A 25,489-nucleotide genomic window follows, 5' to 3' on the forward strand; every position below is an offset into this window, starting at 1 on the left:
AAAACACAGCTATTGGAGAATACTGTTAAAAACTACAACCTAAGATCAGCACAGGATTGTTAAATATCACTGAAACAGTTAGAGCAAAAAAAATGTACCTATATCAGCTTTGTATTTCCAAATGGCTTTAGAAGCAGTAATTCTTGTAGCCAGCCACAGGTGAAGGCACAAAAGAGCAGAAACATACAGAATTAATTATGTTATATCACCAAGATGAATGGCTTTTCCAAAGTTAAACCTTCAGGCCAAACAGGCAGAAACACAAAAGCTATTAATCAGTCTGTCACACCTAAATAAAAATGGAGACTGAATCAGAACAGAAGTAAAAACAAGTAAAGAAACCTTGGAACTTAACCCTAAGATATGTTCACAAAACACAGCAATTTCAGAATACTGTTTAAAAACTACAACCTAAGAGCTGCACAGGATTGTTAAATATCACTGAAACAGAGCAAAACATATGTACCTATATCAGCTTTGTGTACTTATATTAGCTTTGTATTTCTAAGTGGCTTTAGAAGCAGTAATTCTTATAGCTAGCCAGAGGTGAAGGCACAAATATGCAGAATTAATTCCTTTATGCCACCAAAATGAAAGGCTTTTCTAAAGTTAACCCCCCAGGCCAAACAGATAGAAACACAAATAGCTATTGGCCAGTATGTCACACCTAAATAAAAATGGAGACAGAATCAGAACAGAAGTAAAGACAAGTAAAGAAACCTTGGAACTTAACCCTGTGATATGTTCACAAAACACAGATATTGCAGAATAATGCTAAACACTATAACCTAAGAGCAGCACATGATTGTTAAATATCACTGAAACAGTTATAGCAAACATATATACTTATATCAGCTTTGTATTTCCAAATATCTTTAGAAGCAGTAATTCTTGTAGTCAGCCACAGGTGGAGGCACAAAAGATGTATGTTTTGTAATGGGTGCTGTCTGTGTTGTCTGTTTATGAAGTTGCTGTGGTTACTTGCTTCTTATGTTACAGTTAAGAGGTCTTCATGGTGTGTTTAGGTTACTTTTAAGGGCTTCAACATATGTAGGTGTATGTTTTTGGTCTGAACTGCATGTGATTGGCTTAATGATGTGCTGTATGGTACTGACAACCTGCATGTTATTTATTGTGGCTTTGTGTGGGAGCTTTGCCTCCAATAACATTATATAAGTACATCTGTCACACACTGTGTCAGTTTGTTCAAGCAGTAGGTGGTTGTCTGTAAACATGAAACAATTGCTACATAGTCTCAGGATGCCTATTTAAACCAAGCTGGCTGCAGAGAGGATTGGAAAGTAGAAATCTCTGGTTCCAGGTGCTTACTAATATGGGCTGAAGGGGCAGCAGTGTCTATGAGGTTTGGATTTCATCATTGGAGGTGCTGTCTGTCTGATAATGGAGATAGTGCTGGTCTCAATATAGCTGCATGCAACTAGAAACCAATAATCTTTTGCTCCTTCTCTCACCAGAAGCTAAATAGTATCACTAATCCCAAGCAACTTCCTGAGAAGTAGTAGTATCCCAGATGTTGCTTGGTTTGCCCTAGTCTAGTGATTAAACCACAGCAACTGTTAGTAAATCTTCAATATACCACACCCACGTCATTGGCTAGTACTATATTAGGTAATGCTCTGCCTCCATGTAATTCTCTGGAGAATGCCTTCTCATCTTTGAAGTCATGTAAGGGATTCCACTAAGGCTGTCAGTTCAGTGTATAAAAGAAATTCTGAGGACTGGGGTGTTTTTTCTAGTGACAGTTGTGATATCCAAGTTGTGGGTTTAAGTTCTAATGTTGGAGATCTAATTCCTTACAAGGATGACCCATATTTGAGTTCAGCAGGAAGTTCAGATGACAGTGATGTTGATGTTGATAAGGTTGTGCAGCTTCCTCCATACCATAGTGAAAGATGTTTGGGAATCAAAAATAGTATGGGTTCTGCTATCTTCTTCTTCTTCTTTTTCTTTCGGCTGTTCCCATTAGGGGAAAACCACAGTGGATCATCTGTTTTGATACAAAGAATTTGTTTTGCTATTGATTACTAAAAAAAAAAAAAAAAAAAAAAAAAAATATATATATATATATATGTGTGTATATATTCATATATATATATATATATATATATATATATATATATATATATATATATATATATATATATATATATATATATATGGGTCCACTTTGTAAATTCAAAATACTGAAATCTCGAATGTCAGTATTTCAAACTTACAAAGCCGCGGACTCACAATTACGAAACCGGCAGAAGCACAAAATTCAAAATACCAAAGCACAGATATTTTGAATTTCTGCTTCTGGTGGTGCAGTATTTGGATGTTTTGGTTTAGTTTTGGTAAGTTTATGTGTATAAGTATGTTGGTTAGGGGTTTAGTGTGTGTAAGTGTGTGTTGTGACTTCTATGTGTGTGTTAAAGGGACTGTAAGATGTGTGTGTGTGTGTGTGTGTGTGTGTGTGTGTGTGTGTGTGTGTGTGTGAGTTTCATTTGTGTTTCTGTTTGTGCGATCTCGGAGTTATACTATATAAGTAGTGGGGTGTGGGGGGTGTAGGGGGCTTGCCCACCTGCTTACATGTAGTTTAGATGCATGTGTTTGATTGTGGGGGACGTTTTGTGTATGTTTATGTGTGTACTGCATGTGTAGTGTAGGTGCAGGATTTTGAATTTCGCGGTTGTGTGTTTTCGAATTTATGAGTTGTGGTTGGGTTTTCGGCTTTGTGGTTTTGAAATACTGAAATTCGAGATTCCAGTATTTTGAAATTACAAAGTGGACACACACACACATATATATATATATATATATATATATATATATATATATATATATATATATGGGTCTATATTATAAGCACGAAACCTGAAATAGGCGAACACCATAAAAGTGACACATAAACATCGATCAACAAAAAGAGCGAAGGACGGGAATACCAAAATGCACAGCGCTGAACAGATTCCCAGAAGCAACAGCACCATACATGTAAGTAAACCCAAAGTAAACAAACACAAAGCAAAACACTTTTATTAATGTTTTTGCAGGGGGGAAAGCCCTCCTGCACCCCTCACGTGAGGAGCTGTGCCCCCCTCACCCCCCCTACTTATATATACCACCTCCGAGACCACTCTACTGTGGGGAGAAGGATATATTTCCTCATCCCCACAATCACCCTGCTGGCCAGGGAAATCCATTCGGCGTTGTCTTTCGGCGTTTCCGTCCTTCGCTCTTTTTGTAGAGCGACGTTTATATGTCGATCATATAGGGTTCGCCTAGTTCATCTTTCGTCTTTCCAATATATATATATATATATATATATACACACACACATATATATATATATATATATATATATATATATACCAAACAAAAATGCTTTACCATTACATAGGAGGAAATTATTGAATGATATGGATCTGTCTGAAAATTAACTATGAGTACGAAATTAGGAATAAGCATTGTAATAATCCTCACAGAAGCTGTCTCACACCTTGTTAGACATGCAGACATACACACACACACACACACACACACACACACACACACACACACACACACACACACACACACACACACACACACACATACACACACACACACACACAGATACTTGTTCTTTGGCAAAGGGAGTGAAATTTGATGCATTATTTAATTCATCTGTATGTACTTTGACCTGCTTTTTTTAATCATTTCTGAAGAAAATGTAGTATGAAACAGTAAGACAGATATGTAGTGCAATTTATGAGGGAACAAAGATTTATTCCTGAAACTAATTTGAGGGTGACAGAGAGAAGGTGGGAATCTTGATTGTGCTGGAAGAAGATCAAGGAGATAGATTGGGATGTGCACACTGGAGTCATGTAGAAAGTACACAGCAATATTCCACATGTGTGTGTGTGTGTGAAAATCCAGGGTCATCGCAGCAGTATTCCACATGTGTGTGTGTGAAAATCCAGGGTCATTTTGCAATATTCTGGACAGTTGAGAGGTATGCACGGTGCAACTAACATCATATCTTGCCTTATACACATGAAAATAATACATAAATGAGTAATTATTTCCAATGAAACAAAGCACACCATTCATGTCATTTTTTTAAAACAAACTGTAACAAACATGAGGATACCAGCAGTACAGCACAGATGCAACCTGTTTCAGCATTACACAAACTTAACAGTAATTGCTTGAAAAGTACTGCTATGGTACTGCCGTTTAAAACAGTAAAACACCTACTGTAATACTGATTAGATTACAAAATTGAATGTCAGTGCATTTACATTGTTTTTATCCTGTCACAGTTGAAACCCAAGGAAAGAATAAGAGCACGTCTCTTAAATTCTGCAACATCAACAGAAAGATTCAGAAAGACGGGTATATTTCACAGAGAATACCGCTGCTATGGAACAGACTCCACATCCACATAAAACAAAGTTTACCCCTGTCCATTTTCAAGCCCAACTTAGATCTATGAATGGAAAACAGAAAATTTATCTCAGGACTGTGTCCTGTACTACTATTGGACAGATACAGCTGTTAAACACTTTATCCCATGCATGGATTCCCTCAAATTATCTATGGTATGATTCCTGTTATTCTTATCAGGGGTACTATATAATTATTGACCATAGGAAGGGTACGACCAAGCTATAACCAAATAGAATAGGTTATTTTGAGCACAAAAAGGGAAACTGGTTTGCCTTAAAATGACCTGCAAAGGTAGCTAGCCTAGTACTTACCTATGAACCTGTAGAAAAGCCTTCCATGCTTCAATATTTCTAGCTATATACTGGCACTGTTTACGTAACATGACGTCATGCTTGGGGGCAGAGTTTCAAAGAAAAATAAGTTTCAGAATGCCATCTGAATCTCTGTCTTGATAGTTTCAGCTAGGAAATAATTACACCGACGAAAACAGAAATAATACTGGTATTGCAACACAAGCAAAACAAAGCCAGAACATTTAAAAAAGTGTGACAAATTACAGTAAGGTAGCACTCATTGCTCATGCTACCTGAAGATAAAGTTTGACAGTTTATGAGCTGACATTAAGTTAGCAGTCATTTGTAGACAGCTTGTAAACTGTCTGAAAAATTGTTCTGTTCTTTTATAGGTAGACAATTATCTTAATGAGCAGAACAGATTAGCAAATTACTTACTTGTTGTCTGTAAGTGATCACAATCAGGAATGCTTTACAATAGCTTATGTTTTTTAAGGCTTCTTCAGTGCCTCCTAAAAGATAGCATATAGGGAATGCACAATGTTTGCTCCACCCTTCAAGAGTAACACTGATTTGAGCATGGCTGCACACGGAGTAACAGCTTAATTCTAGATCTCGCAGTGTGAAAACAGAAACTCAGCAGAAAAAGCCAGTGGAGTTACATTTCTGGGTAAATTTCAGAAACTGGATAGTAAGTGCACTGCCTGGATACCAGGAAAAATGAAAGTCAGAGGAGCTGAAAGAAAATCAGCTACAAATGGTGAAGAAAAAACATTGACTGGGAAAAGTACTGCAGCTGTTCAACAAAAAGCAGTGCAAGCTCCAGACATGACTTCCAGTAACCGAGAGGAAAGTATAAGACAACTGCACACAGACCTGATTAAAATAAACAAAATACTGATGGAGTTTATCAACTCAAACAACAAAAGGCTAGAAAAAAATGAAAGAAGCTTTAAATAGATATTAAGATGAGGTGATAAAACTGCAAAAATCAGAGGTCAAAATGAAGAAAAGGCTGGCTGAATATGAGATTGGTCAAGAACAGATGTTTCAAAAAATAATAGAATTAGGGCACAGTGTATATAGGGAAACCTGAGATTTTATTGCTGTACCTGAGACAGTGGAAGGAATAGACTGTATTAATTTTATGAAGGCATAAATAAGCAACTGGACTGGTATTCCACAGCAGGAGTTGTTAAATGGAAGGACACGTCGTCTGTATGCTTCAAACCTGGCTATGAGAAAGCAACCTAGACCTTTAATAGTAAAGATGTAATCCTACCAGCAAAAGGAATTGATTCTGACAAAACTGTGGCAGAAGGACAAAGTACTAAAAGTGGGAGACAGCAGAGTGTTTGTGGAGAATGATTACCTATTGTACACCAGACAGAAGAGGAGTAAATTTATTCTACTGTTCAGGGAATGTTGAGAAGCAAGCATTAGATTCAAACTGCTGTGCCCAACTATCTTCAAATTACTCTTTCCTGGAGGGACAAAATCATTTTTGATGAAGTACATGCTAAGAAGGAAATACAAAAAGTTTGTCCAAGAAAAAGTGAGCTGTGAAACAGAAGAAGATTCTGCTTCTTGTTCTTTTGGTAATAAAGACTACAGAGAGACTGTGCCAGTGAAAATTGTCCAATGTTTCAACGGAAAATGCTTGAGAGAAGAAAAAAGCAGAAGAGTTGACTAGAAGAATCAAGAATACATTGCAAATGAAGCAGAGACAGGATCTGAGCATTGAAGATTTACAGGAATGAAACCAGCAACTTGGAAATTGATACATATTGGATTATAAAGCAATAATTATATTTGTGAAACATGACAGAACAAGAAAATCTGGAAATATTGGACTTTTTTGGATTTTGTTAAACTTGTAGGAGACTCTAAAGCATATGCCCTACTTCATGCCATTAATGTTCGTAAAAATACTTAGGAGGGGGAAAGAGGAGGGAGAAAGTTAACTATAATATATAATATATTTTTTCTTAAAAGCAGAATTTTTACAGTGCATGATTTTCTTTGCTTACTATAAAGTAAAGTTTTCTCAGTTATTTTTAAGTGTAATGGCTATACTAATGTAAACAGGTGTTCCTGTTTTTTTTCTTTTTTTCTTTCTCCCGCCTTCTGTAGTTCTCCTTGTTCAGTTTTAAGAACTGTAGGAACTGTAGAAAGAAAAAAGAAAGAAAAGGAAAGTCTGGTTAAAAAGACCATGACAAAATAAATGTGTGTGCTTTTTCTCATTATTGCATAGGGGAATGGCTGGATTAAGGCTCTTAGCTTGCTCTAGTAACAAGTTTTAAGAGAAAGCAAGTAAATGAAAAAGAATATTGGATATTATAAGGATTTTTTTCTAGCAAAGAGATGTATTCTTAATAGCAATTCTTTATCTGGTCTTCACGTCTCCAGAAGACAATCTGATAAAGAGAAATGGCTAGGAGATAATGTTCTCTGAGAGCATTCAAGTGTTTCCCAGCTGGGAGAGCTATAAATATAAGACAAAACCAGACAGCAATTTGTAGAAGCACAGATTGCACTATGTGTCTTATCATGGATAACCTTTATTTCATGTTAACTCAAGTCTGTGAGTGTGGCTGTCAGTTTGGAACATTATTCCTATTAGGAGAGTAAAACTTCAATATCTGAATATATACGTAGTTTTGTGTGTATTATTAAGTTAATAGGTTTTAGGTGGTTATTGGGGTGTGTTTTTTGAGGGCTTTCAAGAAAACAAAGAGTTTTGTAAGATGTGACATAGACTAAAATGGATATGGCAAGAAACAACTGTATAAAAGATCAACCTGCCAAACAGTGTATGCATATAACACAAAAACTGGAACTAGACATTTAACAAAAAGCTGTTATACATAAAAGGAGGAATAATAACTTTTTTAATATAATAATGCTTTCTGTAATGTCTTTAAATGTCAAAGGTCTCACATATAAATACAAAAAGGAAAGAGTAGTGAACTACATTAAAAAATGTATAGTTCAAATAGCTATGCTACACAAGACATACTTGGAAAGAAATTAACATGTAAATTTGATAAGGAAAGGTTTTCAGGATGGTTATTATTTATTTATTTATTTTACATTTGTTTACCGGGACAGTCCGACTGGATACATGTCCATTTTCAGCGGAGGTCCGGGGAGAAAAGCTCCACATAATCAAACATTCAAAAGATTACACAATAAGTTAGAAAACAATTAGTATATATAAAAACAGAGTGGTAATATATTTTATGTACATTGGTTTAGTAATGTTCCCTAGTAGGGACTCACAGTTCTCATGGACAGAGACAATTACAAGTAAGATTGTAACTCACAATCCCTAGTAGGGACTCACAGTTCTCATGGATCGATGCAATTACAAGTAAGATTGAATACATAGCATGATGATGTAGTTAGGTGCTATGATAATTATTGATTATGCTATGATAATTACTGATTATTGTTTTATAACTGAATCTGGGTTGGTACATGGGCATAGCCAGTTCAATTTGAGATACTGTTTGAGGTTTTTTTGAAGAGACTTTTGGGGGATTGTAGGGTTATACAATTTGGCAAGGCATTTCAGGTTTTGCCAACAAAGTTGGTGAACAGGGATTCACCAGCTGAGTTATTAGCTTTGTGGGTTTGGACCAGTAATTTGTCGGCTGACTGTAGGGATCTCAGGTTGCTATATGGCTTAATAATATTTATAAGAGAGGGGGTATCTTTAGGGTGGTACAGAACTTTGTGCACTATTAAGAGTTGATTGAATTGAATTAAGCTGGGAAGTTCTAACCATTCTAGTTGTTTCAGGTTTTGCCAGTGATGGGTTCTATCGGTGCAGCAATATGGTTGTAGTTATGGGACAGCTTACTTAGTTTGGTTTTATTGAGGTTTGAGAGTACAGATGAGGCATATAAAAGACTAGAAAGTAAGTGTGATCAGGCAATTTCAGTCCTAGCCAGTGGGGTTAAGAGTGTCTTGTTTCTATACAGTGATCCAAGCTTCTTATTGATGGTCTGTATGGTTTTGTTGACCTGTAGGTCAAATTTGAGATTATTGTCAATGATAACCCCTAGAAGTTTATTGTGCTGGTCTGGGGAGATAGTGGTGCCATTGTTAGACAGGACAGAGAATGAAAGTGTGGCAGATGTTCTAGTGGGGGTGAAGAGTAGAAGTTTAGTTTTATTGGAGTTCAGTAGTAGGCATTGGTTGGTGAGCCAGTTCTCAATAGTTTTAAATGTATTTTGGGTTAAGATTTGTAGTTTGGATGGGGAGGTGGCTGAACAGATGAGAGTGGAATCATCTGCATATTGAATACAGGTAGCTTTAGGGATAGCAGTGTGAAGAGTATTGATAAAAATAGAGAAGAGTAGTGGGCCTAGTATGGAGCCTTGAGGGACACCAAGTGTGAGAGGTAGCTGACTGGAGAGTTTGCCCTGCCATAGTACTGCCTGTTGTCTACCAGTTAGGTAGTTCTGAAACCACTGGATAGTGTGCATGTTGAGGGAAATGGATTTTAGAGAAAGAATGAGAAGTTCATGGTTGACCTTGTCAAATGCTTTTGATAGGTCAAGGAAGATGGCAGAGGTTAGCCTATTGTCATTTCTGTTATTGTTTATGGCATTAGTAAAGGAAAGGAGGGCTGAGGTGGTGCTGTGTTATGGCCTGAAGCCCTGCTGGGAGATGGATAGTAAGTTATTCTGTGTAAGGTATTGCATTAGTTGCTTGTGTACACATTTATCCATTATTTTGGCTAGTGGGGAAAGAATGGCAATGGGTGTATAGTTGGACATGTCTATTGAGCTACCACCTTTATGGAGTGGGATGATGTGGGACATTTTCCAGAGGGAGGGGATAGAATTTTTGGACAAGGTTCTGTTGATAAGGATAGATATGGGATATGCAATGGCATCTGCAGCTATTTGTAGGTACTCTGCAGGGAGGAGGTCAGCAGCGAGGGTGGTAGGTTTTAGTTTTTTTAGGAGAATTTTGATAAAACTAGTGGATATTGGTTGGAAGCTAAATTCGGGGTGATTTGTGGATAAATCAGGCATGTGGTTTAAGTTTGTGGAGGTTAGGTGATTTGTTAGGGATTGGATTGTTTCGGTGAAAAAGTTATTATAAGCTCTAGCTATGGTCTCTGGGGAACTATGGGTATGGTTAGCCAGGGTTGGGGTGGTAGAATGTCCTGGATGAAGTAGTTGAGTTAAGCCTGCCCAGAACTTTTGGGGGTTGTTTTGGTGTTTTTGTTGGAGATTATGGTAGAAGCTTTTTTTATCCAGTAAAATAGATTTTTTTGTGTCATTCCTGAGTTGACGATATTTTAGATGGTCAAGTGAGGCTTTGGTTGTTTTTCAGCTGGCCTAGGCTCTGTTTCTAGCTTTGATTTTAGATTTGGTCTCTTTTGTGAGCCATGTTGCTGTGTTTGATCTAGATTTTATTATACGTGCTGGAGCATGGGAATCAAGGATACTTCGGAATTTAGTGTTAAAGTGAGCTATAGCCTCTTCTAATGGTAGATTTTTTAGTTTTGACCAGTCAACTGTTTGTAGTTCATTTAGGAATATTGCAGTGTCAAGGTTTTTTCTGTTTCTCACTGTTTTATATTTAGTCTGGTGAGAGTTTCTTACCTTATGTCTTATGATGTAGGTTAGAAAATGGTCACTAAGGTTGTCAGGAAGAGTGCCAGCAGTATACAGTTGGGGTTGGTTGTTAACTAGGATCCAGTCCAGGATACTTTCCTTGTTGGTCGGTTTGTTTATCATAGTGGGAGAGGTTATGGTCTGTTTAAACCCAGATAAGTTTATAGGAGTGAGGGGGGGGGGTTCAGATGAGCAGGGGTGCCAGTTGGTTTTAAAATCACCAAGAACTATAGTTTCTTGGGAATAAATAGTGGATAACCAGTACAGGATATCCTCTAGGGTATTTAAGTTGTTGCCTGGTGGAATGTATCCACAGACTATGTTTAAACATTTGTACTGGTTAATCTGTGATTTGGTTATGAGGAGTTCAGCGTTGTTGAATTGGGGTGGTTGAATGGTGTCGCTATTAACAGTTAGAGTGTTTTTGTAAAGGACTGATATCCACCTCCTTTCCTAGTAGCACGGTCTAACTGGTGTATTTTATATCTTGGGGATAGTATCCCATTGTCGGTAGTACTAGGTTTTAGCCAGGTTTCCGTAAGACACATGTCTGGGGAGTGGGTTGCTAGGAGGGCATGTAGGTTGGGAATCCTATTGTTAATACTTCTAATATTTAGGTGAAATGCTAGGAGGGAACTAGTGGGAGTAAAAAGGGGTAGCTTGACTGTGGGGGTTGTGGTAGGGGAGTGGAGGTTATTGGGTGTGGGTGGGCCAGGGTTGGGATGAATATCCCCGTGTGTTATAAGGTTATAGTGACAGGAAATTCTAAGCTTTAGGAGTTTGTTTATTAGTTTTATATAGTCTTTGTCTTTAAGATTGTGTTTTGTGGTTTTACAGGGGTGATATATTATTGAGGGTTGTATATTTGGTTTGCTGGGGATGGCGCAGTGTTTGGTATTATGTGTGTAGTCATGGGTGTCTGACCTTGTGGGTAGTGAATACCATGGTCAAGTATTTGCTCTTAGGCAGTATGATGGTAAAATAAAAACAGTATAGGCATTCGGGTAACTAGTATTTTTTTACTTGTTTGCATTTTGTTAGGGGGGTGGGCCAAATTTGATGATTGATTGTGCTAACAGGGTGTGGAAGAATGGAAGAGAAGAAAAATGGGTGTGGGGGAGGGCTGTTCAATGATTGGAATGGGTGTGGGGGGAGAGCTGTTTAATGATTGGATCTTAGTATGAGGGGAGTGGCTGTGTGTAGTTTAAAATGTAGGAATAGTGGGGGCGGGTGGGAATTGGGAGCAGGGAGGGGAGCATTGTGAGCCCAAGCGCAGCGAGCGGAGCGGGGCTAACACTGACTCCAAGTATTTCCCTGGGCTTATGGTATGTGAAGGTAATATTTTGGCAGTATTTAGATATGTTTCTTTTTACACCAAATTTTTAGGCTATTTTTAATCTATAGGTTATACACTTGCAGGATAAATTAATAGTTGCAATGTATAATTTTTTGGGCTATGTGAGGGAGTGCAGGATGAAATTACTGTTGTAGCAGTTTACCTGTTTAAGGAAAAATGGGGGTGGGGGAAGAGAGAAGGCAGTAGGAGTGGTTAGAGGGGGACCTTGATTGACTCAAGACACCACAGCAGAGGTAAGTTTAATGTAAGGGCCTAAAACCTGCATTTAGCACTTAATGTTATTTATGTTTAGTAGGAAAGACAGACCAACAGTATACACTTTTGAGGATTTTTACAAGGGTTACTTGTTCAATGTCAGACAAGTAAAACTTTGAAACAGGAAATCTATATTTGTGTAGAAAGCCAGAAAGGTACAAAGTATACCTGTAAAACTTAGGGTCAGAGACACTAATGTAAGAGTCAGTGTACTTTGGTTACAGGGGAGGGAGGTAAACACTCAAGTAGAAAACAGCCCTATGGCTGACCAAAATAGTGACTCGCTTAGTTACACAAGCACTGTAAGAGTTTGTTTGTGTCTTTCGGCTTTTCCCGGTTAGTGGTCGCCACAGTGGAACTCCGGTCCGCTAATGACTGGCATTAGATTTTTACGTGCCGAGTTGCCAGCCCTGACGCACAACCTTCAATGAAGGTACGCCCATTCACGCATGTCTCCACACAGAAGACGCTCTAGCTGAGAATCGAACAGGACATCGTCTTACTGTGAGGCGACACCACTACCGCAGCACCACCATAAGAGTAAGCTTAACAAATGTTTTTATATGTGTAACCTACTCTGTTTAATTGCTGGGAAAAAAAACAGTTTTTGTTGAGAGAGTGGTAGCCAAATTGCAATCCTGTAGACACTATTATATGCAGCAGCTGCAGTATACTAGTGGAGGTAATCTGTTTAATTGCTTGGAAAAAAACAGTTTTTGTTGAGAGAGTGGTAGCCAAATTGCAATCCTGTAGACACCGTTATATGCAGTAGCTGCAGTATGCTAGTGGAGGTAATCTGTTTAATTGTTGGGAAAACAATAGTTTTTATTGAGAGAGTGGTAGCCAAATTGCAATCCTGTAGACACTGTTATATGCAGCAGCCGCAGTATGTTAGTGGAGGTAATCTGTTTAATTGCTGGGAAAAAAACAGTTTTTGTTGAGAGAGTGGTAGCCAAATTGCAATCCTGTAGACACCGTTATATGTAGCAGCTGCAGTATGTTTGTGGAGGTAATCTGTTTAATTGCTGGGAAAAAAAAACAGTTTTTGTTGAGAGAGTGGTAGCCAAATTGCAGTCCTGTAGACACCATTATATGCAGCAGCTGCAGCATGCTAGTGGAGGTAAACTGTAAGTCACATCAGGTCAGCCAAGGGGGGAAGAGAAAGGGAAATCCTAAGCACCTAGATTTGAAAATCTAAATATTCAGAGGAATACCTGGGACAAAAGAAAAGAGGAGTACTTATATTAATTGCAAGAGGTGCTCCAATAGTGATAGAACATAATGAAAAAGATAATAATGGTAGAGAGTACTAAGGGACTACTGGCAAGGGAGGAGGATTACGCTAGCATCTATTTATATTCCACCTTAAACTGCTATAATGGAACTTAAGACAATTCTGGATTAAATAATCACCTTTCAGTAAGGAATACTACCTATAGGTGGGGAATGGAATTTTATTTGCAGCAGTGAAGATGTGTCCAAGGGGCCCATTTGAAGACATTTATGAAAATATTTGGCATGGAAGATGTGAATTCAGTACTAGGAGTTCTGAGTAAATTCACATATTATTCACCAAGACACGAAAACTGGGCTAGGCTAGACATAATTTTACATTTCACAGGGGAATGTGCATTTAATTGAAGGCCTTGATATACACCCAATAACTATTTCAGATCATGCACTAGTAATAACTAAAATAAAAACTGAAATAAATATAAGATCTTGGTGCTTTCCCACATCTCTATTGAAAAGAGAGGAATTTAAGGAATGGCTAGTGGAAATTATTTAGGAGCTATTAGAAAAGACAAACATTTCTTCTGAAAATATAGCTAGGAATGAGTTCAAATTAAAGTGGAGTTTAAAAATAGCCTAGAAATAAAACAAAGGGAGATATGGTTAAGAAGTAACAAGAATTATTTAGAGGGACTGACAAATGTTACAGTATTGCGAAGGAGGGAGAATCTCACAGAACAAGAAGAGGAGCAACTGCAGAATGTTAAACAGAAAAGGGATTACCTCAATAATATGCACGAGTTTAGAAAGATTTCTGTCAAGCATTTTTTATAATAACTCAACAGCACAAAAACTTTTAGCGCAATGACTCAGGCAGCCGAAAGCAGAAACAGCTGTTGCCAAGCTTAGGGAGCCTATTACAAGGAAGATAATAAGATATTTTGAAGAAGTATTAGAAATATTTCAGAAATTCTATGAAAGTCTGTATAAAGCAGAGAATTATGGAAATCAAGAAAAGATGCCAATGGAAATGTTGTGGAAGAACTAAATATGCAAAGTTTAAAGGTAGAGGAGGCTCAATTACTAACAGGATAGGAGGAGATGAGATAAAAATGGTGATGTATACCCAATCTACAAGAAAGTCCCTAGGAACAGATGGTACTCCTGTGGAAGGTTAGAAGCTAGGAGGGAAAATACTGATAAAGATCTGGAAGGTTTTAACAGTATTTTAAGAGGAGGAGAAGTACCAACAATCTAGAAGAAAGTGGTGGTAGCAGTAATACCTAAAGAGGATAAAGATCCATCTTCAGACAGACCCATTTCAATACAAAATAATTATAAAGAGTTTATGTCTATAATGGTTAAAAGAATGGTAAAAGTGATGACAAAACTGATAGATATGGATCAGTGTGGATTTGTGGAAGGCAAGCAAACATTTGACAATGTTAACATGACAGTGATGATCCAGAGGGAAGCAGAATGTAAGAAAATACCACTGTTGCTGATGAGTCTTGATGCACAGAAAGCATTTGACAGGGTAAGCTGGGACTTTATAAGTAGGGCAATGGAAGCATTTGCATTCCCAGATAAAATTATAAGGTTAATTAGTAGGATATATCCAGGATCCGAGGTGAAAATTAAAGTGGGTGTGTTCCTCTCTCTCATAATTTCTGTTTGAGTAGGGGAACCAGGCAAGGGTGTCCTCTTTCCCCTTTGTTGTTTGCATTATATTTAGAACCACTGACAAAGAAAATAAGGGACTCAGAAATTCAAGAATATAATTGGTATGGTAGTCATGAAAAGCTGGCTCTATTTGCAGATAATATTATTTTATATCTGATAAAACCAGAAAAGGACATTACAGTGTTGTGGACCATTTTGAGACAGTTTCATATCTTTTCAGGATACAAAATGAATGAAGCTAAAACAAAAGCAACAGCGGTAGCGGTAAATTATGTACCCACACACAAATTGGTTCAACAATATCCGTATTTATGGGGACATGAAAAAATGAAGTATTTAGGACGATGGATTAAAATTATTCCAGTATGGTAGCTAAGGATATGTGGGAAGAGACTAAACAAAAGATAATACAAAAACTGAGAAATTGGAAGCTCTGTTATATGGATATGGATAGTAATATACAAGCAGTTAAAAGGTTTTTAGTGCCTTTAGTCTTGTACACAGGTCAGACATATTTTTATCAACCAGAGCAGAAGTTGTGGATAGCGATTAGTAAAGAGCTGAAGGATTTTATCTGGTAGGGGAAGAAAGCAAGACTCAAGTTAGATAAGCTGATTCTTCTAATAGAACAAGGCAGATTGGGATTAGCCAATTTAAAGGAGTATTTCAGAGCTACACAGTTAAGGCTCTTATACATAGCACAAACAGAAACCTATAATTCAAAGTGAAAAAGGATGATGATGAAATGAGGGGAAGCTCAAGAAACAAGGACAGACTGGAATTTTGGATGCAGACTTTAAGGAGAAGAGCAACAATCATACAGGATATTATATTCCTAAAGTAGCAGAAAATATTCTAAGAAACAAGCCAACACAGGAATGGAGAAAGGTGATTCTACTGATACGGATGATTGCAATTCAGCATACAGACCATAGGCAAGAGGGAGCTGCAATTTATTGGAGAAAACTGGCAAAGGAACCAAAGTATTGGGAGCAAATAAATAGAGAGGGAAAGGTAACAGAATGGGAAGATGCCAAGAATTTATTTGGACTGCAGATTACAGATTGCCTTCCCTATCGAGGATTGATATCATAGTATTGACAAAGATAAACAAACAGTGGTTCCTAAATGAAAGACCAGCACTGGTAGAGTTTTTAGAAGAATCTAGAACAGAAGTTGTTGTTAGAAAGGAATACTTAGGAGAGCATATAAAATATTGTATGATAACTATAAGACTCAATCAGAGGAGGTTAGAAAGGATTGGGAAGAGAGACTGGATAAGCACTTCACAAAGAAACAATGGGGGGGGGGTATATGTATATCTCCCAAATATGAAACAAAATCTAGAAAATTTAGGATTTTTGCTTGGAAATGTTTACACAGATATGTTTATACCCCAAATAGACTCCAGAGAATTTTACCTCAGGTAGACAGCAAATGTTGAAGGTGTGGTGGGGAAGAAAGAGATAATTAGGAACATATTTTCAGGGAGTGTAATAAGCTGGCAGACTTTAAATTTCCCTGCAGACTATGCTATCAGAAATACTGGGTGAGCAAATTGGTGTAGCTAGCGAAATGATATTTCTCTAGGATAGAGAATCGGAATTCCTTAGACATAGTAAGGCCTTGGTGAGTCTAATTATGGTGGCTGCCAAAAAAGCAATTACCAGAAAATGGAAATCAAAGTCTAAACCAACTCTACTTGCAGTAGTGAATATAGTAATAGACATAAACAACCGGAATTGGGATCTTTAGAAAAGGGTAGGAGCAAATTACATAGGAAAAATGGGAATTGTGGGAACAATGCATACAGGGGAGAAATGAGGTTTAAAAGAAGGCAGGATTTGAATGAGCTATGTAATGTCTGACTGACAATGACTGGGTGGATTATAAATGATTATAAGTGATGTATAATGTTTTAACTAAAATTATGTCAATATGGTTTGTGATGTAAAATGCCTGCAACTAAGATTATGTCAATATGGTTCATTTTTGTTTACATAAATGTATGATTGCCTATGTTATAACTGATAATTTAATAAAGATGTTTCTTGCTTGAAAAATAAAACACTGATTTGAGCATATGATATTGTAATCCTGCCCTGGGTCCAGACCACTTATATTCTTCAATACCAGTGGTAGAGCCTTCCTCAAATATTTTAGCAAAATAATGTGGTCATTGGTGAATATACTGCAATAATTTCTCTCCCCAACTCCACTAGGAATTCCCTTAATTACCTAGTCACCATCTGTATTACCTGTGAAAAATAAGAGAACAAGAGGTACACCTGCGTACTGTTTTTCTCTAACACTCAAGTGATGATCATACTACCATCACGGTCAGATTGCAGTGCTTCTCCCATTTTCATTATTCCATCTCTTTCCAAAATGTATTCGTTAACACTTTGCATATTGTAAGATTCTTAATATTCACGAAAACAGCCATAGACCCTTTCCATGTTCCACCCGGTACATATTACCCAGACTTCTCATTATTCTTCAAATGTGCAGACTTCCTTTATGTCCATCAGTACTACCCCAGTTTTTCCATCTTTTCCTTGCTGGTCAGTCCTTTTACCCTGTCTCCAGTCTGTATTTATTCTCTGAAATGTACCCCCTGATTAAACTTGCCTGCCTGACTGTATCAACCTTCCAATCCCCTCTCACCAAACTTTAGACCAGTCATCAAAACAATGTTATCATCATTATTAACATTCCTCACCTTGGCTTTACTTTTTCTTCTCCTTTGGTAAGACCACAGTGATCATCCTGATAGTTTACCTCTCAATGGCTAACACCTGCTTGAAACTCTTCCCTGAAACCTCAACCATCTCTTCTTTGGCCATCTTATAAAAATCCCTAAGAAACCTTTTCATTCTTCTTGCCATCCTTCTCAAGTCCCCTGCTGTCTGAATTACCTCCTCAACTTGAACCTCACTAACAAGCTCCCTCTCCTCTGTTTCACTTACAATACTAACCCCTTTCTTGCCCCCCGATGACTTTTCATCTCTCTGTAAAAATCCTTGTAAAGTTCCACAGACACCCCTTCTACCCCCTCCTTCTTACTTTTTTTATCACATCTGAGTACTTTAATTTCCAGGACAAAAACCTAGATCCCAAACTCATTCCCTGCCATTTCTTTCTTAGTCCACAGCTTCATTGCCTTAATACATATTCATTGCCTTACATATTCATTGCTTTTTTCTTTAACTTTTGCATGGTCCTTAATAACAATTCCTTCTGTTTAACATGCCTTTCTCTCAACACAGTCATGAGAAATGACATTTGTATGGTTCTGTACAATACTCAAGCTCTCTCTTTAACTGTGTGACTTTTCCTAAAATTATTTAGGAATTTTAGCTTTTACAGTTTTTTGCCTTTTCTAATTTCTCCAAATCTTTTGGGTTTCTAATACCATGACGGGAATGGACCCCATTCCTAAGTCAAAGTACAATTAAAGTTCATGAAATTAGTATTGTTCAATCTTTGATGTCAGCCAAAAGTGCTCTTTGCAGCACCCACAATGTCCCCAGTAATGACTCCTTCTGCAGTTTGTACGGGGTTACATGGATTGGTAACATATCTAAATACGATTGCAGACCTGTTGCTCCTACTATTATTGGAACTGTATGGGTATCTTTCTTCCACATTGCTCTTGTTTCTACCTGCAGATCCTGGTACTTTATGACTTTTTGTCTGTCTGTATGCAAGACACTGTAGTCACTGGGTGTGGCAATTTCAATGATCAGTGCTGCTTTTGTCTTCTTTTCTTGGACCACTATACCTGGTTTTCCAGCATCTATCTTTTGAACTGTTGGTAATGGGTGATCCCATGTGATAAAACTTCATTTTCTGTGATGCTTTGTGGCTTATGTTTCCAGTGTTTTTCAGCCATTTCAATACCATAATGTTTGCACAATCCCCAGTGCAACAGTCTTGCCACATTATTATGCCTTTCAGTATACAGTCATTCTGCCATTAGTGTGTCACAGCCAGCACAAGGTGTGTGACTGTTTCCAATTTAGTTTTACAAAACCTACATTTGTCTATCTCTCCCACATGTTCAATGGACTTTGTAAACCAGCATGTACATAGCCCACTATCTTGGGCTGCCAATATTAACCTTAAATTTCTTGGTTTGAATTTGCCTCACCTTAACCATTCCTGTGTTAATTCCTGATCAATATGAGGCTCTTCCAGAAGTTTTCTATACTTGCAACTATATTTAGTTTTTTTCTTTATTTCTTGCCTTCTCATCTGGTCCTTCACTTTATATTCTTTCTTTTGTTTATTTGCACATTCAGTTGCTGCCTGTTTTTATCTACTTCTGGTTTGATTTCCATTCCTGCTTGACGTCGATATGCTTCTGCTAAATTAAGAAGATAAGTCATCTTAGATTTATTCTCCTCATGTTTCCAAACTTTCACTACATTTGGATCTTGTGAAGTCAGTAGATATGTCTGGAGTCCCACGATTGCAGATCTATACATGCAATCAATTTCAAGGAGGCCCATCCCTCCTTTGGAATGGGGAATATATAATCTTGGTATACACTAGTAATGTCTTTCGGTTTTTCCCGGTTAGGGGTCGCCACAGCGGAACTCTGGTCCGCTAATGATTGGCAGTGGATTTTAACGGTGCCGAGTTGCCAGCCCGACGCCCAATCTTCAACAAAGACACACCCATTCACGCTTGCACCTACCTGAAGCATCCTTCTTGTTTTAATATCTTATCTATCCAACACTTTTTGGGGCCAGTCAATCACTCCAAAACTGTACATTAGGACAGGAAGAGCAAATTGATTTATAGTTTAGATTTTGTTCCTAGATGTCAATGCTGTTCTCAGGATTAATTTAAGTCTTCTAAAGTATTCCTTACTGAGTTTTATTTGCATTTGTTCATGTTTTATTGCTGATCCTTCATCAGTTCCCAAGTATTTATACACTCCCTCTTGCTCAAGTTCTTTTATATCATATTCTTGTCCCAAACTGATGTATTCCTGGTGCTGCATTTTTCCTGCTTTAAAGGTTGCTTTTGCACATTTATCAAGACCAAATGACATTGTAATATCATCTGAAAAGGTTTTGACAACCTGCAGCTTTGCTTTTAGTTCCTCATCTGATGAGCTATACAGTTTTAAATCATCGACAAAGAGAAGATGAAAAGCCATTAGACTTTGCTGTTTTCTGGGAGCCAAATTGTAGTCATGGCCTAAGCTGTTAAGTAAACAGCTTAATGGATTAATGGCAAGACAGAATAGTAATGGTGACAGAGAGTCACCCTGGAATTTCCTCCTTTTAATTTTTATCCCTGGGATAATAATCTGTCCTTTATCATGGCTTAATTGCAAAGTGGTCTGCCATTGTTTCATGGTTACTGTAATGCAGTCAATCAATGTAGGGTGTATCCTGTACATTTTTAAGCACTCTTTTATTCATGAATGTGGAATACTATCAAATGCTACTTTGTAGTCAAGTCACACCATACTTAGATTCTTCCCCTTTTTACAGTTCTCCACTATAACTTTATTTAACAACAAATGATCCTTTGTTCCATATGACTTTCTTTTATTGCCCTTTTCTTCTACTGCCATAATTGAGTTTTCTTCTCAATGACTATAAACTCTGTTAGCGTCAATTCCTGTGTATAGTTTATACGTCGTTGGAAGGCAAGTTATCGATCTATAATTTTTAGAGTAGCTTGCAGGTTCATTCTTATGTAAGAGCATTGTTTTGCCTGTTGTTAGCCAGTGTGGTGTTTGTTCGGGGTACGCATATAAATACTTCTTACTCATGGCTAAATCCTCGTGCAAAGATGTTAATATTTTTAACCAAAAGTTAGGTACTGCATCTGGGCCTGGAGTTTTCCAGTTAGAGGCTATTCTTAACTTTGTTTCAATCTCTCTGACTGTTACTTCATCCCATTTCATATCCTGTAGCTTTAAACTTCTTATTCTTTCTTTTACTTCTTCTGTCCATTTAGCATCTTTGTTATGTTCCACAAGATCTTCATAGATACTTCTCCAAAATGTATCTACTTCATCTTTTTTTGGCAGTCTTTCAATAAATTGTTTATTTTGTACTTTTCCCTTATATTTATCTGTGTATCTTTTAAGTTTTTCTGCCTGTGCTGAAATTTTAGTTTGTTATTTGCGATAGTGCATGATAGATCCTGGTCTCTTCTAATACTGTGCATTGCTTTAATCACATCTATCTTTCTTAGTATTTTTTCTTGATCTATTCCCTCTTCTATAATCTTTTGGCAGTGACACTTCTTGTCTTCATTGCTTTATAGTTTTCTCTATTCGATACTTCCATGACGGTATTTGATTTCTCCCCTTCCTTTCCCTCACTACCCTGTGATCTTGTGGTAGAACTTTATCAGTTATTAATTTAGCAGCACGGTAATATATCCTGTTTACATCTGTTATATCACATGTATCTCTATGGACAGTCCTAATTACTGCATTCATTTGTTTTATCAGACTTCTTACTTTTTGGGTTTTATTGACCTTCTGGAGTCTAGGGCATTCTGCAGTGTGAATTTTCCTAGATGTATTCAGGAGCATATTCCCTTTTAGCTTTCACACTGTAAACTTATTTTACAATTCCTAGTTTCTTACAAGCCAAATAACATAAAATGTTTGAAGAATTAAACTTGTTTAAGTGCTACAATTTCAAACAGGATTTGCTTATTTTTATATATACATGAATGAATCATTTGACTCAGTGGCTTTATTTGGTACACCGAATATGTTAAGACAGCCTTTTTTATGTGTCTTTCAGCCTGAATCTTTCAAAAATATTTTCAGACAAAATATTGCACTATGCACCTATGTCTATTTTAAATTTGGTATCCTGATTAGTAATTCATAGCATATCTTGCTAACAGTCTGATTTGTATTCTTTTCTTACTGTTTCTGCTGCATTTTCAGACTTTACACAACATGCAGAGTCTTTTTAAGTGCACTTATTTTTCCTCATAAATCTTTTACAAAATGAATAATTCCATCACGTGTTCTTCAAAACTGATTAAACACAGAACACTTTTCCTTCTCATGTTTATAGCTATACCTAGTACACAACATTGGAATTTCAACTGCAGTATACTTTGTGTGCACCTTCTGGTTTTCTATAATATGAGAAACATGATATGCCATGTTAAAGAACTGAATATTCTAAGGTAGAAAAAGAGGACCATATGAAAAAAATGTGATTTTCTATATGAAAATGCATTCCCCAAGCATATTAGCTATGGAACTAATTCTAAAAAAAATAGCTGCAGTTAACCTGAACATGCACTGCATCTTTGATATTATATTAAGATCTCCATGAAATGTTTGGTAATACTACTTTTCTCAAGTACAGGAAAAAAATCTGCCTTCAGACTGCAGGGTGTTACATTAATTTACAGTAGGTTCTGTATATCATTTCAGACCCCCGTCCCCAAGCACCATAACATATTGTAATATGTTAGGCATTTAATTCTAGTAGAAAGGTGGAAGTGGTTCATTGTAAGTGAATTTTTTCTGTCAATTAATAACCCTCTGTTATAAAGAATGAGTGGAGAAAAGAAACTACAAATTCTAGCTCTAGACCTTCTTTGACAATCTAAATGAAAATGTTCCACTATTGTAGAAAGTGTGATGTGATTTAAAGGTGACTAGTAAGGCACTACATAATTAAACAAACTTGAAAATGTCTGAGCACTAAGGTAAATCAGTAAGTGCAGCCTATACAGTATGAGGTGAGTGTCCTTTCCATATTGTTTCCAGTGCGCACTGACTATAATCTTCCTTATGGAGAAGATAGAGTCTGACATGCAAAGAAAGACGTGTTACTACACCGTCAGTGTAAGTTAAGGTCACAATATTCATAATCATGTGTGTTAGCTTTGTTTCATCTTGCATTCTGTTATTAAACAGTGCACATTAAAGGGACTGTGACTGATTAACTTTCACTGTACAAAACGTTTTCTGTTATAGCAGTGCATGTGAGATAGGATGGGTTAGGGTGAGGGTGAGGAAAAGAAAAAGGAGCCTGAGTTTTTTTTTTTTGTACATTCTGAAGCAGATCTGGTCAGTTTCTGTGTCTCAAATCACATGCTTGTCTTGGAGTTGTATGACAGGGCTTTTAGTTTTGTCAGCTAGGGCAAAAACCTGACATAATCATTTAAATTTAAAAATGTCATAGTACAGGAAATGACATTCACATCTCATCACATCTCTCAGCAAGTTATTTTATTAGACATGTAAGCCTATTTAATATTTCAGACTTGCTTTAGTATTTTAAACTTCATTGCTATGGTATGGACAGCAAACAGCTGTCACTCTTTAGCTACCTAGAATTCTAAATATAACTCATTTTAATTAGAAACATACAATGTCCCAAACTCACATAAAGTTGGAGATTTCTGGTTTGGAGGAATCTAATCTAGTCACTGGTCAAAACATAATTACATGTTGGCAGACTCAAAATCGTACCATATCCGACATACCCCTGTAAATTTAAAAGTAGGAAGCTCTAATGGGAAAGAGTTCTACCTGATTTTTACATTTTAAAATAACCCTAAACTAAATATAACTGGAGTAACTGCAGTTGCACTTTCTGAACAGATTTTATGTCTATACCAACAAAGACTTGTTTATACTGTAGGGTTATCTAAAGTTAATTATTACCCAGTAGTCTTGGCTGCAGCAGCTTGCTGGACAAACACTGGTAAAGCTTTCGACAGGATTGGCACTTCTGTGTCTACAAATATTAGTGAAATGAGTGGAAAATTAGTAAAAATGAAATAAATGAAAATTGTTTTATTAAAGTTACTGAATACTTAACAGATTGCGATTAAAAAAGCATGCATATAGCAACAGTATTTAGTTCAGCAGTGTAATATTGAACTTTACAAGAATTTGTTGGTTTTCACTTTACATTGTAGCCTAAGAAGAAATAAATGGCTTAGGCTTTATTTCCCCAATCCATTGCACTATGACCTGCCTACCTGCAGCAGGGTTCAGTAACACAAAGCTACCCACCATAAAAACACAGTACACAATTCGTAAATCACTTACATGTACTCAATATTTCGAGTTAGTGCAAGTTACAAAGCCAGATATAGTGGATCAGTATATATAATCAACATCAACATATCTTTGGTAGCACTACACTATGGGTATGAAAAGTACTCTAAGTATATGTGACAGTTGAAGGCATACAGTTCTTGACAGTTTTCACTTGCGATATATGGCCTGGTGGAGCACTCCAGGAAATCCTGGAATGTACTCATTTTGAAAGCTCTCTCTGGGATATAACCTTCCTGCCATTACATTGAGTTCACCCAACCATGAGCCTAACACTAGGCACATGCAATGTAACTAGAGATCCCCACCTGCCTCTCCACCAAACAATGATTGGAGTCTCTGGCTTCACCTCAACATACTATATGAGATTACAGACCTCTATTTTCCTGTCCTATCTATTTCTTAGCGTGTGGATTCCTCAGTTACTCTCATCCATACCCAGCATAACAGTATGTGGTATTCTCAGCCTTCTGTCATTTGTATTAATAGTTTTGCCATGGCTGCATCCCCCACCTGTCAATGACTACAGGCTGTAACCTTTCATACCTTCCTACCTAACAGTGATTGGAACCCAGTGCTCTCAGTGTTGTTTCTGTGATTAGTGTATCCCACTGCCATGCTGGCATCTTGTCACTAGTCATGAAAGTACAGTATACTAAAGATGTTCATTGTGTTTCACTGTTGCAGTCATTACAATTGGGTTATCCTGCTGGCAGGCTACCCGCAGTCGGTCCAAGTTCCAAAGTCTAGGTCCGGCGTCGGTTGCTGTCGCGTCCTTCCTGACGTCAGTGCGCCAGGGGTATAAAAGATGCAGCCGACGCCATTTTCTTCAGTCTTTCTTGCCGCACAGTGCCCGAAGCAAAAGCAGTTCGCAAGTGCCAGTCAGCCGACTCCTGAGATTTTTCAAATTTGAATTTCAGATCCGAAGTCTTCATTAAAGCTAAGTACCCCGTTGGGGAAACTTTTTTCTTGCTCCAGACCGATGTCAGAAAAAGTTAATAATTGTATTTCTTGTGGGAAGCAAATACCTCATAAGGATTTTCATTCTTACTGTATTCCTTGCCTAGGCCCTGACCACGACGTTGCTAGTTGTCGGTTTTGTGCTAGATTTAACCAACGCACTATTAAGCTTTGGTATGATTTTGCATTTTATTACTTTGGCAGAAGATTCAATTATATAATGCCGTTGGAACAGCCGACTACCGGAGTTTATAAAAAGCGCAAAGAAAAAGAAAAGGACAGGCATCCGAGGTCCAAAACCGACGACGAGACTTCCGCTAGGCCTGTCGCCGGTTCACCAGTTCTCAGTGAGGCACTTTCGCAACCCCTGACGCCCGCTACCTCAGAGTCACAGGCTGCTTCTGACTCCCACGTGGAGCTGACTAGGCTGCTGGAAACTAAAGGTATTGGACACTCGGAAACTATTCCCTCAGATGGGTCCGGAGCCGCTGAGTAGGCATCAGCTTCTGAGGGTGTTTTCAGACCTACTCAGTTATATGTGGAACCAACTTCAGCTTCA

The 25,489-nt window shown here is 37.5% G+C and overlaps 1 protein-coding gene across 2 annotated transcripts in view; it reads right to left on the reverse strand.

Annotated features, from left to right (window-relative positions):
* Window positions 1–25,489, reverse strand: part of ARMH1 (armadillo like helical domain containing 1) — an 859,505-nt gene that overhangs the window by 176,468 nt on the left and 657,548 nt on the right. For both annotated transcript variants that reach the window (XM_044085339.1, XM_044085338.1), the window contains exon 8: window positions 23,572–23,644. In XM_044085339.1, the coding sequence (XP_043941274.1) occupies window positions 23,572–23,644 (73 nt within the window). The remainder of the gene's footprint in view (window positions 1–23,571; window positions 23,645–25,489) is intronic.

This window comes from Protopterus annectens, chromosome 10.part0, assembly GCF_019279795.1.
Source record: "Protopterus annectens isolate FY-2018-M chromosome 10.part0, PAN1.0, whole genome shotgun sequence".
Lineage (NCBI taxonomy): Eukaryota > Metazoa > Chordata > Ceratodontiformes > Protopteridae > Protopterus > Protopterus annectens.